Source organism: Argentina anserina, chromosome 1 (genome assembly GCF_933775445.1).
Source record: "Argentina anserina chromosome 1, drPotAnse1.1, whole genome shotgun sequence".
Lineage (NCBI taxonomy): Eukaryota > Viridiplantae > Streptophyta > Magnoliopsida > Rosales > Rosaceae > Argentina > Argentina anserina.
This window is the reverse complement of record NC_065872.1, coordinates 3,082,869-3,101,626: the sequence shown is the minus strand read 5'-3', so window position 1 is coordinate 3,101,626 and position 18,758 is coordinate 3,082,869. Positions and strand designations below refer to the sequence as shown.

At 37.8% G+C, this 18,758-nt stretch overlaps 4 protein-coding genes across 5 annotated transcripts; 2 read left to right on the top strand and 2 right to left on the bottom strand.

The window, feature by feature from the left end:
* Window positions 1–842: 842 nt before the first annotated feature.
* On the bottom strand, window positions 843–3,311 carry LOC126795041 (uncharacterized). Its single transcript, XM_050521858.1, has 7 exons — window positions 2,930–3,311; window positions 2,724–2,809; window positions 2,239–2,317; window positions 2,098–2,157; window positions 1,831–1,952; window positions 1,602–1,673; window positions 843–1,319 (listed from the first exon to the last, which is right to left on the bottom strand). The coding sequence occupies exons 1-7, from the start codon at window positions 3,248–3,250 to the stop codon at window positions 1,217–1,219; spliced, it is 843 nt and encodes a 280-aa protein (XP_050377815.1). The 5' UTR covers window positions 3,251–3,311; the 3' UTR covers window positions 843–1,216.
* Window positions 3,312–3,505: 194 nt separating this feature from the next.
* On the top strand, window positions 3,506–10,218 carry LOC126805126 (zinc protease PQQL-like). 2 transcript variants are annotated; one of them, XM_050532233.1, is made up of 21 exons: window positions 3,506–3,752; window positions 4,143–4,389; window positions 4,465–4,590; window positions 4,978–5,115; window positions 5,211–5,345; window positions 5,493–5,750; window positions 5,831–5,968; window positions 6,055–6,124; window positions 6,210–6,423; window positions 6,536–6,641; window positions 7,242–7,475; window positions 7,701–7,865; window positions 7,954–8,103; window positions 8,174–8,265; window positions 8,460–8,541; window positions 8,658–8,741; window positions 8,827–8,943; window positions 9,026–9,136; window positions 9,294–9,374; window positions 9,563–9,754; window positions 9,848–10,218. In XM_050532233.1, the coding sequence occupies exons 1-21, from the start codon at window positions 3,541–3,543 to the stop codon at window positions 9,917–9,919; spliced, it is 3,024 nt and encodes a 1,007-aa protein (XP_050388190.1). In that variant the 5' UTR covers window positions 3,506–3,540; the 3' UTR covers window positions 9,920–10,218. The 2 variants fall into 2 exon arrangements, with proteins under 2 accessions (XP_050388190.1, XP_050388191.1); XM_050532234.1 differs by having other exon boundaries at window positions 3,616–3,747.
* A 978-nt stretch (window positions 10,219–11,196) lies between these two features.
* Window positions 11,197–12,672, top strand: LOC126805128 (60S ribosomal protein L31). The gene is made up of 2 exons (XM_050532236.1): window positions 11,197–11,352; window positions 12,167–12,672. Exons 1-2 carry the CDS (start codon window positions 11,270–11,272, stop codon window positions 12,444–12,446), a joined length of 363 nt encoding a protein of 120 aa, XP_050388193.1. The 5' UTR covers window positions 11,197–11,269; the 3' UTR covers window positions 12,447–12,672.
* Window positions 12,673–13,856: 1,184 nt separating this feature from the next.
* LOC126805127 (uncharacterized) lies at window positions 13,857–16,016 on the bottom strand. The gene is made up of 7 exons (XM_050532235.1): window positions 15,823–16,016; window positions 15,669–15,730; window positions 15,478–15,561; window positions 15,203–15,257; window positions 14,816–14,951; window positions 14,340–14,390; window positions 13,857–14,248 (listed from the first exon to the last, which is right to left on the bottom strand). Exons 1-7 carry the CDS (start codon window positions 15,911–15,913, stop codon window positions 14,149–14,151), a joined length of 579 nt encoding a protein of 192 aa, XP_050388192.1. The 5' UTR covers window positions 15,914–16,016; the 3' UTR covers window positions 13,857–14,148.
* Between the last annotated feature and the right edge of the window lie 2,742 nt (window positions 16,017–18,758).

Sequence of the window (18,758 nt, the reverse complement as noted above, 5' to 3'; positions counted from 1 at the left end):
GTTTGTTAAGAAGAACAAAGTTGTTTTGATAGCATACGTTGGAGCCGAGAGCCATCAAAAGGTATAGGATGTTTGCATTTACAAATATAATCCTTCTAAGTTCTAACGGGTTGGAAAACAGGAGAATTAGCATTTGCTAAAAGCAAATTTTGAACATAGCAGTAGGGGTGGGCACGGGATGAGACGGGACGGAGCTCATCCCACGTTCCGTCCCACTCTTTTGAATCGGAACGGGACGGGACAAATCCCAACTTCCTATGAAGTTAAATAAAAATATATATTTTCACTTTTTCATTAACAAAGTAACATTTAATAATGAAATTTTAACAAAAAAATGCATATTATGTTTAAAATATTATAATTTAGCATTATTATTTGAGTTGAAATAATTTTGGAGTTATTAAGAACATAAATTAGTTTCGTTTTAATACAAATATATAAGAATTTTTAAGTTTTTATTAAAGGTGGGACGAAACGGGATATAAATTATTCGTCCCACGTCTCGTCCCACTATTATGAAACGGGACGGGACGAACGTTTTTAGACTTCCGTCCCGTCCCGTCCCTATGAATTTCGGAACGGGATCGGGATTTCCGTTTTTTATGCCCACCCCTACATAGCAGCATTGCATAAAAGTGCTCGCGCATGTAACATTTTCTTGAAGCTTGTGCATGTTGAATGCTGACTTTGTTTTTATATTATTGGATTGGATGAAATCATGAAATAATAAAACAAGAAGTTTGTACATAAAAGCCGATCAGATTGTATACTATGGAGATCGAACTGTTAGGTGGAAAAACAATAGATTTAATCATAATTCATAAGTGATTCTCAGTCCATAATGTAGCACTCTTGTTTAGACTAACAATTCTATTGTCAGAATACATAATTTCGAATCCTTAGAATATTGATGTTATGGATGACAATTACATTAACCAACAATATATAAGATGCACCACTTCTTTTTCTCAAAAACACAAGCAATATCAACTTATATCTACTTCTTTCTACTCTGTCCCCTTTTTTCTCTTGAGCACTAGTACATAACTACATATACATCGACAGTTGGAACATGGTGTACATGATCCTAAATGTTTGATGTGGTACTCCTGGCGTCTGCATTCTTGACTTTTCTTTCGTACTCGGTCTTGGTTCCTCGATCATCAGATGTTGAGGTCAATGAATCATGGTGTTAAATGGATGCACAACAAATTGGCTAAATTTTATGAACAGTATAACCTGCTTCCTCTGATGTCATGTTCTCCTTCCAGTGCTCAAATTCAGTTCCACCAAACACCACTTGCTTGATCCCCACAAAGCTGCTCAGATTAAGAAGAGAGATATGAGAAATTGGAGGCTATAATAGCGTTTCAATTCTCGCAGGCTTTAAATAAAAGAACGTAAAACATGAAAACTAAAAGGAGAGAAGAATGCAAATCCTAGACGTCACTGCTTATGCAGATCTGACTACATTCCGATTAACAACTGTTAGTCTCTGGAAATGCTCATTACCACGGCATGAGCCACATAAATGACATACTACCAGACTATGTTTGCAAAAGAATCAGAAGACCATGAAGATAAGGGATTGACGAGCATACTCGGAGCTTATCTGAGTCAATGCATTAATTAGAACATCCAGTATCAGTGGCTCTTTAGTACCAATATCCACCCTGTCAATAAATATATCCAATTGGTGAGTAACACCATCTATGCTTCTGTCTCCAATTGCATAAGAGTATCATCATATGACCTATAACTAACTATCAACATATACCCTGAAATAATGAAGAATTATGACAGTTCAACAAATCAATATGAACTACATACCAAACACGCCCCAAGTTGTCTTGAATCTCAAGATCTCCAATATTATAAAATGTAGTTGGGGTCACATTAGCACCCTGAATGGGATCATAACTTGGTCGCTTGTCCAAAGGGGATTGTGACAACTGCATGAGTAACAGTTAAGTGGGTGAGCCCAAAGGGGCCAAAAAACTTGCAATTTCCTTTTCAAGCAAGAAACGATATATGCATGCGTTACCAGCTACTATGAGAGACTTTTACTGAAATTTTAAAGATGGATTCAAATCTCACTTGCATATTCATGGAATTGCATCCACCCAAGCGTCCAATGATGTGCCATGATCGAATAGTCTGGACACAAACCAAATCAACTATATTACTTCATTACCATCCCCGGTGGGATATATTATCAAGTTGAAATACGTTCCTTACATCTGAGATTAAGGACACATCTTGTTCCAATGGAGTGTTGTAGAACTCCAGCCATATGTATGAATTTGAGAAACCAAAGCTGATAGAGCCAGCAGCCAAGAAACAGTCAATAAAAGAGATGCCTTGATGATCTTCATTGTTATAGCAGATATTGATCATACAAGACTTATAGCTTGAAAAAACAATATATGAACAATCAAAATGTATTGGTAGAAATTAGTTCTAGGCATGCCTTGTTAAACGTATAACATATTTCACTATAGGCATAGCAATTATGATTAGGATCACAAACACACAATCCTGCAACTGAAAGCTCAAATCGATTGGTTTATGAACAAGCCCACAACATTCTGCAGAGTAATTCAAAAACGGCAAAGCCATTATGCCATCTGCTTATGTTAAACATCAAAGTAGGTACAAGCTAGAAACTGAACTACCAATCAGAAGAACAAATTGCTTTCTCCTCCTACATCATCTGAACTTACTCATTGAATACAACTCTCATAGGGTCCCCTGACCCAGATTTCGTATGCAATATCTTGTTCCTTTTCTTCCTCAACCGCTCCTCCATCTGCAATCATGTCAAACCCTTTCAAACTCACACACAAAAACTCCTCAAATCACAAACCAACACACCATTACCAAAATAAGAAAGCTCAAATTCACAGACAAACCCAAAAAAAGGACTCACCTTGGACCTAGCCTTTTGTGGGTCATCAAGACAAGCACCCATGATTTCAGCAAACTCAGGGTCTCTATCAAACTCCTTCCCTTCTCCTCTCCCCACAAACCCACTCCTACTTGAAAACCCACCAAAGCCTCCATCTTCTCCTTCACTCTCTTTCTGGGTATCAAAACTCAAGTCCCCACCCACTTTAGCAACCAATGAACTCGTCTTCAGCTGACCTCCGGCGGCCCCAAGCGGCGGCAAGCAGTGTTTCTGGCGGGAAAACAAGGATAAGGGAATGCTTGAACTATGAACAAAAAGTGAACAAGAGTTTAAGACGACCATGGTTTTAGCAGCAAAAAGGTTTAATCTTTAGCTACCCAAATGTGGGAAAAGCTTCAATCTTTAAGACTCTCTCTGTAACTGGGGTTTTAGTGTTCAGAGCTGAAAAAAGAGGAGAGTTTGAAACCAGAGACCCGGAAAAGGCCCAAGCTTTATAAACATACACACCCCAAAGTTCACATATTTGGGCTTTGAGGCCCATAAAGCACTGACTTTAAGGTGCAGCAATCATAGTGGAAAGTGGAAACTAATTAGAAAGAAGAAAACTGAAATCGGAGGCAAAAAAGGGAGGGATGGATTTGCTTCCGGGGGAGAGTTCGTTAAATATGGTTAAGAAAACCGGGTTCAGGTCACTGAAGCTGGTGAATGTTGATATGGACCAAGTTCTGGGTGACAAGCCGGTCGGAGTTGACTATGGGAAGCTTGAGAATGGTTTGTCTTACTATGTTCGTTGCAATTCGAAGCCCAAGATGAGAGCAGCTCTCGCTCTTGGTGTTAAAGTTGGGTATGTAATGATGTCTGTGCTGCTTTTGTTCATAACTGGATTGAATTTGGTTTTGTTTTTGTTGTATTGGTTATGTTTAGTTGTTTCTTTATTGGTGTTGTTTGGGTTAGTTGTGTTTTTGTGCTAAGATTAGTGGAGTCTTGGCTTTTGAGGTTGGTGTAGTTGGCATTGGTTTAAGTTCTGTTGGTAATGTGGATGTGGGGTGGTGTTGTATGTGTGTTTTGGTGTTGAATTAGTGATAATGTGATTGACCCAGAAGAGAAGCAAGTGAGGTTTTGATCATAGATACTAGAAGTGAGCAATGCAGTGGCTTAACAGAGAAAGATTTTGGTTTTATGTATGTATGCTGGAATGTATTGAGATTTTTTTATGTTATTGGGATTGTGGCAGGTCTGTTTTGGAAGAGGAGGACGAACGAGGAGTTGCCCACATTGTTGAGCATCTTGCTTTCAGTGCAACTCAGAAGTATACAAATCATGATATCGTCAAATTTCTTGAGAGTGTTGGGGCAGAATTTGGGGCTTGCCAGAATGCGGTGACATCGGCTGATGACACTATTTATGAGTTATTTGTTCCCGTTGACAAGCTTGAACTACTATCTGAGGCGATCTCTGTCTTGGCGGAATTCAGTTCTGAGGTATTGTAGCTATTTTTACCTTGTCCAGTAACCGTCAGCAATTTTTACTTGCGTTTAACCACGTGGACAGTGCAGATTCGTGTCTCAAAAGACGATTTAGAAAGAGAAAGAGGTGCTGTTCTGGAAGAGTACAGAGGGAATCGAAACGCTACAGGAAGGATGCAGGATGCACATTGGCTTTTGATGATGGCCGGTTCTAAGGTACTGCTACTATCAAACTACTTTTTTATTAAGCACTTTGTAAAAGAGATTTTAATTTCATCATTGGCCATGCTTGCAATTATCACATATACTTCACCATATTCTGCTTATAGATTTGGTTTCAGTTGAACTTTAGTGCTATCATGGCGCAATGCACCATGCAACTTTTTAGTGATTTAAGGTTGCAACTGGAATTAGTTTTACTCAAGTTTCTGAACTTTGTCTAAACACAAAAGTATTTTGCAAACCTAGTAATAGGTGAAGTGAAGTTCTTTAAGATTGCTATATTGTGCGAGGATGACTATCATTATAGGTGAAAGCTTTTGGTATTCGTTTTACAATTTCTACTGAACTTATCTTAGTCTTCTAACTGTATCTTGATTGCAGTATGCTGAGCGTCTGCCAATTGGATTAGAAAAGGTGATTCGTACTGTTTCTCCTGAGACTGTGAAGCAATTTTATCAGAAGTGGTATCATTTAAGCAATATGGCAGTGATAGCTGTTGGAGATTTCCCTAATACTGAGGTCAGATCAACGGTGACTTGTTCATTTTCTCATTTGAATAATAATCAGTCTTTACTCTTTAGTCAAGAAGTCTTAACGCAGTCTTTTCATTTCAGAGTGTAGTTGAGTTGATAAAGAATCAATTTGGGCTTAAAAGTTCTGCACCTGAGCGTCCACTTATACCAACATATCAAGTTCCATCTCATGAAGAGCCACGTTATTCATGTTTCAATGAATCTGAGGCAACTGGGGTTAGTACAGGAATAAATCTTATTATTGTTTGTGTTGGTTCATGTTCACATCAGCCATAACTAATCGAATAGATATAATTAATCAATTAATCATTTCATAATGCAAGTAATATATGTAGTTTACATATTAAAATGGTTCTTTTGTAGTCTGCAGTGATTATTAGTTATAAGACTCCAGCTGGTGAGCTGAATACTGTGAGGGACTACAGGGATTTACTGGCGGAATCAATGTTCCTTTATGCTCTAAACCAGCGGTTCTTTAAAATAGCCCGTAGAAAAGATCCACCATTTTTCTCATGCTCAACTTCTGCGGATGTTCTGGTTAATCCTTTGAAGGCTTATATGATAACTTCATCTTGTAAACAAAAAGGAACGATTCAGGCCCTAGAGTCAATGCTAATCGAGGCATGTTTCTCATCCATTACAAAAAAGTTACTTGATTTTGTTCAATGTTAAACCAACTATTTTAACACCTAATGTTTCAGGTTGCAAGGGTACGGCTGCATGGGTTTTCAGAACGTGAAGTTTCTATAGTTCGAGCGTTACTGATGTCAGAGATCGAATCTGCATATTTGGAACGCGATCAAATGCAGTCAACTAGCTTGCGAGATGAATATTTACAGGTATTTATATTTCTGAATTCTGGTTTCTTTTTTTATTGATATTTAAGGACTTTGGGAAGTCATTCACCTTGATTTTTCTCTGTCAGCATTTTCTCCGAAACGAGCCTGTTATTGGGATGGAGTATGAGGCTCAACTCCAGAAGACCCTTCTACCTTGTGAGTACTTGCATATCTAACTGTATAGATTTAACAACTATATGGCAATACATTGCTCTCCTCATTGAAACTATTATCCTTGTAGATATAACAGCTGCAGAGATATCGAAATTTGCTGATAAGTTACAAACATCATGCAGCTGTGTCATTAAGACAATTGAACCACGAGCTTCTGCAATAGTAGATGATCTGAAAAATGTTGTATCTAAAGTTAGTGCTCTTGAGGAAGAAAGGAACATTTCTCCATGGGATGAAGAACATATTCCGGAAGAAATTGTTAGCAGAAAACCTAATCCAGGGTAATGGTGGACCTTAACTTCTCGGCACTGGTTAATAACTTGTAATTTCTACTATACTGTTTTGCGTATACTGTGGTCATTTACTCTTAACCTCCTTAAATTATTGTTTCAGGAATATTGTGCAGCAATGTGAATATTCAAATATTGGAGCTACTGAATTGATTCTATCAAATGGCATGAGAGTTTGCTATAAGAGTACAGACTTTCTTGACGATCAGGTACAACTCTTTGACAGCATTGCAAGATATGTAGTTCAGATCTTATCCAAGGAATTACTGTCTATCTGTCAATTCGTTCTTTGGAGTTGAAGTCCTGTAAGCAAGACAATATTCATCAGTGCAATCGATCTCTATATTGTACTGCTCGGGGAAAAACAAGAAAACTCTATTTACAATGCACTAAGTGAACAGTTATTAATGTTCAAACTAACTGATGAGGTGGATATTAAAGGATAATAAATGGTAGCCTCTATAGGTCTTAAACTCTTATTATAGGGACAGGGTTTTATAGCTAGGAGCACAAACTAATGAAACCATTCTTCAATGCTTAGTTATGGTTTGCGAATTCTTTTTGAAAGTTCTAGTGATGTTGCACTTTATGCCAACTTCAATTGATTAGCAACTTGAATGCATGTCTGTATGGAATTTCAATAATGAGATTGGTAAGAGGTGGGTTAAAACCATTCCAATCATTTGCAGAGAAATTTCCATAGTAATGACATTCTATTCAATGGGAGCACTAAAGATCGGAAAGTTGTGTAATGTGTTCAGTAATTTTATGCATAGGCTTACAGTCTAATCAGTAATTTGTTTTGGTAGGTCATCTTTACAGGGTTCTCATATGGGGGTTTATCCGAACTTGCTGAAAGTGAGTACTTTTCTTGCTCGATGGGGCCAACTATTGCTGGAGAAATCGGTGTATATGGTTATAGACCTTCAGTTTTGATGGATATGCTTGCGGGTAAGAGGGCTGAAGTCAGCACAAAGCTTGGAGCATACACAAGAACCTTTGCTGGTGATTGCTCACCCTCAGATTTAGAAACTGCCTTGCAGGTACTGCATGATTTTCGCTTTTCTCGTGGTATGCACATAAGGTGTAGACTGTGTAGCCTGCATGATCACATTATTGCGGTAAAATCGTATGAAAAAATAATAATAAGAAAATTCATACATAGGGCTGTCTTCACTGCTGGAGCCTGTGCCTGTGTGCTCTTCATTTTCATTACCCTCCGAGGTTAACTGAAATTACAAATGCTTATTAATATTTTTTTCTGGCAGCTTGTGTATCAACTATTTACCACAAATGTAACACCAGGTGAAGAAGATGTGAAAATCGTGATGCAAATGGCAGAAGAAATGGTCCGTAATCAAGACAGGGATCCTTATACTGCATTTGCAAATCGTGTGAAGGAGCTAAACTATGGAAACTCCTATTTCTTTAGGGTATGATTCCACAGAATATTGATTATAGATTTTCTTACATGTCATGTGCTGTAGTTTTAACTTTGGGCTAACTTATAAATTTTTCCAGCCTACCAGACTAAGAGATCTTAAGAAAGTTGATCCAATGAAAGCTTGTGAATATTTCAACAAATGTTTCAAGGACCCATCAACTTTTTCTATGGTCATTGTTGGGAATATAGATGCTTCTATAGCACTTCCTTTAATATTGCAGTATTTGGTAAGTTCCGTTCCGTTTTTATTCTACCTACTCCTGGACTATATGTGTTAACAGGTGATTTTCTGTGCAGGGGGGAATACCAAAGCCTCCCGAACCTCTCATGCAATATAACCGTGATGACCTGACAGGACTGCCATTCACTTTTCCTAGAACCATAATAAGGTGCACTCCATTATTTAATAGTGGTTTAATTTAGAAGCATCCCAACTCTGTTTGAATTATCATTGATTTGATACTTGTCTGAAGTGTAAGGATTCCCTAAATTTCTTCACAAATATTACTTAAAAATGTTTTTGTATATCTGAATAATCACTACCATTTGTATACAAACCTCTACTAACTGGATGTGCTTGTAGAGAAGTGGTACGCAGCCCTATGGTGGAAGAACAATGTTCTGTCCAGCTTTGCTTTCCTGTGGAGCTGAATAATGGAACCATGGTACGAAGCTGTCTATTCCTATAACATTAGAAAACATGTAATGTGCCATGATATGGTCTTTGAGGAGTTCAATTTTACTAATGATATCTTGCTGGGCAAAACCCATAAAATGGCAGGTGGAAGATATTCACGTTGTTGGTTTCCTGAGTAAACTTCTTGAAACGAAAATAATGCAAGTTCTTCGGTTCAAGCATGGACAGGTTTTGAACATGTCCTGGAACTCCTGATAGCTTTAGGTCTATTATTCATCTTGATCTTTGGTTCAACTCTTCTTCTATGCTTCAGATCTACACTGTGGGTGTTTCAGTATTTCTTGGCGGTAATAAGCCCTCCAGAACTGCTAATGTTCGTGGAGATATAAGCATAAATTTTTCTTGTGATCCAGAAATCTCCTCGAAGCTGGTTCGTGATTTCATTCTGTACATGTTCTCATTTTTAATTAGTTAAATGGTCAGTCAATATGCTGTTCAATGCCATTTAACAGGTTGATCTTACTTTGGATGAAATATTACGTCTTCAAGAGGAGGGGCCTTCGGCTGAGGATGTATCAACCATCCTTGAAATTGAGCAAAGAACCCATGAAAATGGGATCCAGGTGATTTCTAGTTACATTAGGGTCCATTTGTTATTAAGAGAATATTCAACTCTAATTTGTGATACATCAACTAGGTTGTTAATGAGAATCACCTACTTACTATATAGAGTTTTCTGAAAGGGATATGAATGTAGTATATATGATTATATCCTCTCAGGAGAATTACTACTGGCTGGAGAGGATTTTGCACAGCTACCAGTCAAGGATCTACTCTGGCGATGTTGGGACTTGTTTTGAGGTTGGTCGCTATAACCTTGTCTACTGTGTCCTATTCCATTAAGTCCAGTTGGGGTTCCACTTAGACGTTTTGAGTGAATTTTAAGATAGATTTGGTTGGGGAAATGATTTTAAGCTGGATTTGGTTGAGGTTTTAAGGTAGACATAATTACAATGATTATATTAACTTTAATTACATCTTTGTTGCAGACTCAAGAGGAAGGTCGGTTAAAAGTTAGACAATCTCTGACCCCAGAAACAGCACAGTTGGCATTACGAAACATAATACCTTATCCTTGCAAAGAACAGTACACTGTAGTAATCTTAATGCCCCGTACTTCCCCCTTCAAGTTACTAGATTCATTCTTTCGATCGACGACCAGTTTTGGTAGAGATGCTAAGGTGAGTTACTCTAGTCACATTTTGCTCTTGGCTTAGTTTTCTCAGATTCTTCTGAACCGCTGTATAACAAATCAGTTTTGCTGGTTCTGGCAGATTTTAGCCGGGATTGCCGGTCTTGCAATTTTAGGTCTAAGCTTGTGGAGGCGTTCACGAAGTGTGCACTGAGATCCTAGTTGAGTTTTACATAGCAGAGCTCTAGATACCATGCAAGTGCGAAGGTTCCTGTTACGATTAGGAAGGAAATCCTTCTCATCTTTAAACTGTAGAGGAGGTCCATAGCAGCATGAATTCTGCAGAACCAGAATGGATACCGGAGGGTAAGATTTAAAGACCACACATTGATACGGCCCCCATTGGAGGCTTGTAACATTAGCTTTTATTTTCTTTGTAGCTCCATATGATGTACTGATGTAGTATTGTTTCATCAGTAATATAATTGGGAACATAAATTCTGATACACCCTTGGATGGCCCTAAGTTTTGGTTTGCAAGTTGCAACTATGTTTGGAACTTTTTATCCAACAATAACCAGTCACAATTCTTTTTCGAGAAAAGAGTGGAAGGAAATTTATACTGTCATGGTCAAATTATTAGCATCTATGGAAATGTTTTTTTTTTTAAGGAAACCGACTTGAACAAGTAACACACTCGCGAACCACAGAATAAGATCATCTTTGATCTATGTTCTATCGTGTCACAATTCCCACATTGTAACACAATTTGTCTCCAACCCAAGTGCTAGTGTACCAAAAATAGCACTACGTGGTACAGATGACCTAAGTGAAAAACTCCATAAAAGCTAAGAACCCTAACAATAAGAAATTTTTAGGTCGAACGAGATCTGGGGACTTGTGTGTAATTAATTATGTGAGAGAAATTGTGAGATTTTGGTAAGACAAAAATACATACAGAACGGCGTCGTTCCACAAGAGGAGAAGGGCATGACACGTCGTATGAGGAAACAGCCGATCGATGGGTTTAATAAACGGGGTCTTATAAAACCGATTTATATACATACGGGTGTAACTGTCTTTACAGCAACATCCTCGAACGTTTTCGGTCGTTTTCGGCGCGAATTCGACTTTTTCCGGCGCGTTTTGAGCGTATTATCTGGTGAAATGACATGAGACGCTCAAGTCCCATCGGATGACTTCCGGAAATAGTCGGAAAAGCGTCGAAGACTGTCGGACAGTAATGACAAGACAAAATTGCCCCTCTGTGCCTCGGTCCTTATTGTAAAAAATTAACGGAGAGGTAGTTCCACTAGGCCCACCAAAGTGAGCCCGCGCCGTATGGGCCCTTATAAAAGGTGAGCAACTAGGGTTTACCATCTCTTCTTCTTTAGTAGCTCGCCTCTCTCTTCCGCCTCTCTCTCTCTCTCTGCGCATCGCTTCCAGGTCCTTCTCTCTCCTCTCTCTCTGAAACCCTAAATCCCAACGCTCTCGATAGTCTAATGAAAGATGTAAGCTTTATCTAATTGGGATGAGTTGTTTGGTGTGCAGGTAAGAGTGTGAAAATGGTTGAGAAAACAAAGGGACGAAAGGAGGAGGTGGTGACCAGAGAGTTCACCATTAACCTCCACAAGCGCCTCCACGGCTGGTACAATTACCTTTCTACCCCTCTCTTTCCAGTGGTTTTGGTAGTGTTATATTGTATTTATTTTGGATTCTGCTGCTTTTGTGGATTTTGATTGGGGATTGTAGATTCATATGGTTTTGGGTTTTCGAAAGATGGAGTCTTTTTTGTGTGTTGAGATTCAGTGTTGGATCACTTATTGTGTTGTTGTTGTTGTTGTTGTTATGTGTTTCTGTGTGCTATTGAGCTATTGAAACAATAGGATAGTTCTGTGTCTAGTGAGAAAGAGGCAAGAAAAAAATATGGGATGTTGAATGGAGAATTGGTGGACTTGTGAAATGGGATGTTCGAATTGGAGCTGTTAGTTTAGTGTCGTGGTTTAGATAGTGGTCTAGATGGTGCTGCTCCTCGTGCATTTGCGCATGATATGCAGTAGTTTCATTAGGAAGTAGTGCAGAGGAGTCGGTTGATGATGGGAGGAGAGAGGGTTGGGTCTTTATTTTGTGGAAATATAGGGTCTCATTGCCTTGGACCTTAATGTTATTGAATATGTCAGTCCACGGATACCGAAAGTTATTTGTTTTTGCCTTCATTGTTGCTTTTGTCCAACTACGTATATTAGTCCCATGGACACTCGTCTCAATGTTATTGCTGTCCTTTCACTTGCAGACATTATTGTTCAAATTCTTGAGATCTTCGCATGTTTGTTTTGGAATTACTGTATATCAGTTCTGTTGTAGTTCGAATTCTTGAGGTGTTGACTTGTTTGTTATGAAATTACTGTGTTGCATAGTGGGAGATGATTAATGATCTGTTCTTGTACTTTCTTGAATGACAGCACATTCAAGAAGAAGGCACCCAATGCCATCAAGGAGATCAGGAAGTTTGCCCAGAAGGCTATGGGAACAAATGACGTCAGGGTTGATGTGAAGCTCAACAAGCAGATCTGGAGCAGAGGTATCAGAAGTGTCCCAAGAAGAATCAGGGTTCGCATTGCTCGCAAGAGGAATGATGATGAAGATGCTAAGGAAGAACTATACTCTCTTGTGACTGTTGCTGAGATACCAGCTGAAGGACTCAAGGGCTTGGGCACTACTGTCATTGAAGAGGATGCGTAGTTTATTAATGTCTGTTTCAAGTAAGCTACTGGTTAGGCGGTCTGGAATTATATTAAGCAGCTTTTTGGCAAAACCTTCAGAATGTTATGAGAACAAAAGACATGTTTTTGTTATTTTGGTAGTTTGGAGTATTTTGTTTGCCCAAATATTCATGATGAGTTTGTACTTTTGATTTTAAGTGTTCTGTTTTGGTTATTATAATCTCTCTGCCCTTCCCTTTTCTTGATCTGCCTCTCCTTGAAAAAGTAATCTTGTAAATCAGTTTGTGACTTTAAAATTTTTTTTGAGGCTTAATTGTCTTGCACAATGCATCTTTGATTTACAGGGGTAGGCAAGAACTGATGCCCACAATGGTGCTTATAGTATCGTGTGTAACTGCCAAGAGTTTGCACCAACACCTTTGGTTCAATCAAATGAACTTTGATAGTCAATAAGATAATGCAGCCACGGGAAACTGCTGAATCCTTGGAAAGATATGGATGTGCCAGATACAATGGCACCTGAGGGTTCACAAAACGAAAGTGAGCTGAATATTGATGAATGGATGGTAACGTGGAATCTATTTGATAATCTGCATCAAATTGTTGATGGCTTGATGCCCGACTTCAGTTACCATTTACAACGTAAACTTTCACAGCTGGGTTCGCAATCCCCCCACTCGAACAGCACTAGTCCAACTGTCAGTCTCGGCTTAATCTTTCAATTCACACTAGCGATCACCCCAGTTAATTGACAATTTTATTTTGTCACTTGACGAATTAGAAAGTATCAATAGAGTTCACAGCTCCACAACAAAGTTCAGCGTTTTGATCCAAGATGAGTCTCTCCCTACAAAGTTCCTTCACACCTTCGTTTTTAGAATGAAAGTCAAGTAATTCAATGAAAAAAAAATTACAAACGAAAAATGGGAATTATTGATGGTGGATACAAGCTTTCAATATTTGCGTCTTGTAACTTAACTCCCGTTTTTCAGCTTCAGTGAGCTTCACACCATCGAATAAGTAATCCTCATCTTCTACATCATCCTTCATCTCATCCAGTTTCTTTTTCACTCTTTTTTTCAGATATTCTTGTCTCGAAACTCTTCTTAAACCTTCAATATCAGCACTGGTAATTCTAACAGCCTCCTCTTTCTCCTTTAATCTTAAGTTTTTCTTACCCCTCTTCCTCATATTTTGCTCCAATTACTTCCTATCCAGACCAAGTACCGACTACATTAAGAACTCTTAACTTAGTTCCTGGAATGCAAGTTTATATATAGGTTGGGTTTTATGTCCTACTTTCATTTGGCTGGAGCCTGTTGCCCCTAATTTAGTATCTGGTCACAGTCGTCAGAATTGAATTGATGTATACACAAGAATTTTGAAAAATAAAGAAAAAAGTTATAATAAATCAACTAATTCCATTAAATTGCACAGACAAAGCAATTGTTTCATAAATTTGAGAGTATATGGTGACAGATTGGTTGTCATAACTCGTAGGACAAGTTTCCTCCCAGAATACTGTAATCATGAGCAAAAAACCATAAAATTAGAAGCTTCCTCTCTGTTACATACCACATCCTGAGTATACTTACATCCACCCCCTAGTGATAGCAAAGATTGACGTGCTTCTATTCCTGCACCAGATCCAAAATTGAAGCCTACTCCATGTTGATGTGATTTTATACATATAATGTAAGCAAAATTACGACCAAGGTGATTCAGCTGGCTTTATAAGCGTACATATAGCCTCGAAGTTTTCTTATCTCTTCTAATGACTCCAGTAGCAAATGATCCACATATAGACAGAGTCCGGCACCACTGCAACTCCAATGTACATTTCCATTTGTGAATAAATTTGAAGAAAAATGTATGTGGACAACTTGAAGGATATGAAGGACATTTAACACACCTTATAGGTCCAAATGGAAGCCAGATTACATCCCAGCGGAACCTTGGCAATCTGCAAAGTTTATATGCTCAATGAAAACAAGTTGGTGTCTCAAATATGCATTATTCTTTAGAACGGGAAGTGTATGAGTATTTTAGATATGACAATGGAATAATAACACTGCATGTGTAGCCATGTACAACACAGATAGGCTGGTCAAAAAATCGAATTGCAACTTATATTCTATTTCTAAAAAGACAAATGGATTTACTGATTTAGAGCCTCTGTCCCAGGTAACAAATTAAGGGTAAGTGAGGAAAAGAAATTAGACATTCGTATACTGCCAGTGAAATTTTCATTGGATCTGAATCATCTGATTGCTCATTTCTAACTTGTGTTGATTTGTCAAAATGGCTGGTTGTAGTGAGGAAAAGAGAATGAGTTGCAATACGGATTAAACAATTGAATGCAACTTTATGGTTTACAAAAAAACATACCTTAACATGTAATACAACCAGAAAACTGCAACTATGATGGCGATAAGGAATGAGGACCACATCCATCGCCTGTGATGCTTTGAATTACGAACTAATCCTATGATTGCTAATGAACATGCTACCACAGCTAGCCAATCTGCAAGTTATTTAATAGCTAAATTGTTACATGTCTCATCTCAATCAATAAAGTATCAAGAAAATACATCTATACATAGTAACTAAATGGTAATAAACATCAAGACCATTGGCACGCATATATATTGCCTCTTCCTACAAAACTAACTTAAGTACCACATAAAGCGATTTCACAGGGGTAAAAAGAATCACAATGCTAACACAGCACTTCGAATGTAACACCAGCTGATGATAAGTATACGGAAAAAACACCTGCAGATATAATTATCCACGAGTCCACCTCCTCCATGAAGTAAGCATGATAACGCTGTAAGCAACAAAAGATAACAGCTGAGAAAATCTTACTAACAAATTCAAAACACAAACCAAAAATATCCTTCCTTAATATAATTTAAAGAAACTTCTAAATGATAAAAGTGTCAGAGGATCCAATTCCACGAACAATACTAAAGACACTGAAATTTTATTAGTAATTGAGATGTATCTCATTCACTACTAGTATAAAACGACATATGCAATACTCCTACCAGTTCCCATGGAGACGAAACCTGCTGATGGATTGAGTGCATAAGAAACGAAGCGTAGCAGAAGAGAAGTGATGCAAAAAAAGCCTACCACAGACAAGAAAAACATTAAGAAAGTAGTCCATAGTTGCCAATACACAATGAAATAAAGAATGTACAGAATGAATGAATGAACTGAGCATATAATACAATACCCTCCAGAAACGACTCTGTTGAGCTTGGCTCCTCTCGAAGGATCGAACCAGTTCCTCTTGTTCTGCGAAATCAAAGAAACAAAAGAACCCATTAAGAATTGGGTCGAGCAGTTAATGAAGGAGAGTAAGAAGCGAGAGAGATCGAGATGATGACCTTGGGTGTCCATAGGAGCCGGGTCGTCGCGAGTAGGAAGAGAGAAGTCATCGTTCTCAGACTTCCTGAATGTTCTGGCCAGCTTCTTCATCTCTATCTCTCTCAGTTTGGGTTTCAAAGTTTTCAACACAGTATCTGTGTAACCGTGTTTGGTCTCTCCAACTCGCTCTCCGTTGGTTTTAGACGCGTAAAAACTTGGACTTGGGACTATATGGGTTTTCTACTGCGAACTTTCTTCAGAATGAATTAACAATTCAAAAGCGTAGATACCTGAATATATGGGTGTCTCTCAGTAGTCCTACTCCTACATTTACTTGAATATTGGGCATGAACTGGAAAACAATATGGGAAATTCTATTACTTAAAATAATAAAGAAAATGTGAGATATTAATAGTTGAAACTTTTAGTGTTCTTCCACACGTGCCGGTCGTATGATAAGTATCTTCGGTTTTAGTTTTCGCACCGCTATCAATTATTAACTAGCCTTTATACACGTGCGATGAGCTTGCGGAAAGGTCGCATTCAAATTAAGAAGGTCTCAAAACATTATTAAGAAATCTCTCAGAGATTAAAAAAATAGAATAACTCAAATTGATGAAATCAGAATTTTCAAAATTAACCGATGACATGCAATTAAGTTATTAGAATCGATGTTGATATTCAGTAGAAGAACAAAAAAAAGAATCTTACTTTGATATTCTCGATTGGCTTGTTCTTGACAATCAGTCATAACATGTACTCCATTGCAAACAAATGTTTTCTCAAGCCAAATCTTTGAGCAATAACAATATAATAATTTGAAATAAATTTTTGCAGGCTATATGAACTTGTTTAAGAAGATAAATTAAAAGAGTTTGTTGTGAATAAGAGTCTGAATAAAACAGGAGTGTGGGAGACATGAAGGAGAGGTCGGGAGGGAGAAATATATGTTAGGGCAGTTGGTTTTCAAATCATGCTATCCTGATCTTTTTTTACAATTTTATTTTTTTACATTTAGTTATAATTATTATTAGCATGGGAAAAAAAGGAAACTGTTGTTTGGCGGGTTCATAAATACTGTTTCTTTAATTAATACTGATGTACCGATAAAAAAACGAACTGTATCAAATTACCCATCAATAGATAGAGAAGTAAAACAAGTTTATTGATGATAGACTGAATGATTACAAGGGCCAAGAATGAGGTAACAATGTATTTGAGCAGCACTGGTGTAGTGCAAATGTATTTGTTTACACATAGAGATGAAAATTGAGTGTAGTGTAGTGCGACATTAAGCTCGTGGACAAGAAAGGAAATGAATTTATAGGAGTGTATATTCCAAATAAGTGCGGCCTAAGCGGAGGGTGGGTCGAATTTGCAAGGACGAAAGACTATTGTTTCAAAATCTTGCAATATCTTGTCCAAAAATGCAGACTCGTTATCTCAGAATTTAATGACATCTGCTATATTGACCGTCTCGGAGATTAGTCTAGCGATCAAGAGACTCATCAAAATGATCAAATATTTTCATGCAGGTATGAGTTTTGGCTGCGACAAAGCTCCTAGTATTTCTTCAAGACGAGAAGAACCTGATCGAAACCAATGAAAACACTTCATAAGAAGCCGTTCAACGAATTCAATTATTGTTTTCTAAAAAAATTAATAAAGGAGGCAATCATAGATACACTATAAACATGCAAACACAATTCTTAATAGAACAAACCAACTTCATCAACCTCACAACCTGTATTGCATGAATTGGCACTTGGCAGAGTTAGTGTTCATGTAGAATAAATGGTACTACTGATCGAGCTATATAAACCAGAAATCTGAGAGCAAAATAATTACATTCAAAGGAGTTCTGGCATCGGCGACATTGATGTAGTGTCGCCAAGTATTTGTTTACACAGAGAGATGACTGCAGGACAATCACAGTACCCATCATATCACTTGAATCTGCCTCCATAACAACCATCTTAACAAGCCCACTTGCATCATTTCCTCAATTCATTAACCTACTACAACAAAGTGAATTGAGAAAAAAAAAATAACTGAATTGAAAAGAATTGAGCTTTAGTGGAAATACTTAGGAAGGAATATAGACTTTTCTGGCTGATGGTTTGGAGAATATGGGAGAGCAGGAAGGAGTCTTAGGCCCAGTTTGAGAATGCTTTTCAGCTGCTTCTACTCTTGGATTCAAAATGTGGTGTTTGGTAAAACTCTGAAAAACTGCTTTTAGTCAAAATCGATTCTTGTGGAAGCTGATATTGAGAAGTTACGATTTAGAGATTTTGGGAGCTGCTTTTTGAAAAAAACAAGGAGCTACAGTTTATTTTAAATGAAATATGTCTATTTTCCAATATTGTCCTGCGTCTATTTTGAAAATTACGTTGAAACACTCTATTTCTTGCTCACGACCTGGACACCATTTTCTCTTCCTATTTTTGCTGTCAAAAATTCACAGCGATCTCTTTTTCTGGGTTTACTCATCGAAACCACTACACCACATCCCGTGGTTAATAAATACAAATCTTTGTAGAAGAAGAATACAACAAATCTTTTTTAATCTTGGAATATAATACAAACAAATTCTACTAAAATTCGTGGGCAATGATAAGAACCGTTAAGCATCAAAAATTCAAAATTCATGGAGTTTTCATACATTAGACACCTCAATGTTTTGGGAAATCACCACGCTGAAAATTTTATAAGCAAAACATCATGTCCATATACAGTTTCTAGGAATTCTAGGTCACTATGGAGTCACATTATTATCAACAACTATTCGCCCTAACTTGGAATAACATCCAATAATGGTTTTCCTGACTTATTGCAGTAGAGGATGGCCTCTCTTAGACATTCATCACGTACGGACGGACTCATTGCAGAACTGGGAGAACCCTGTACACGTTCTGGAGTCTTACTTCCTCTCTTGGTTGAGCCGCCTTGTTTCTCT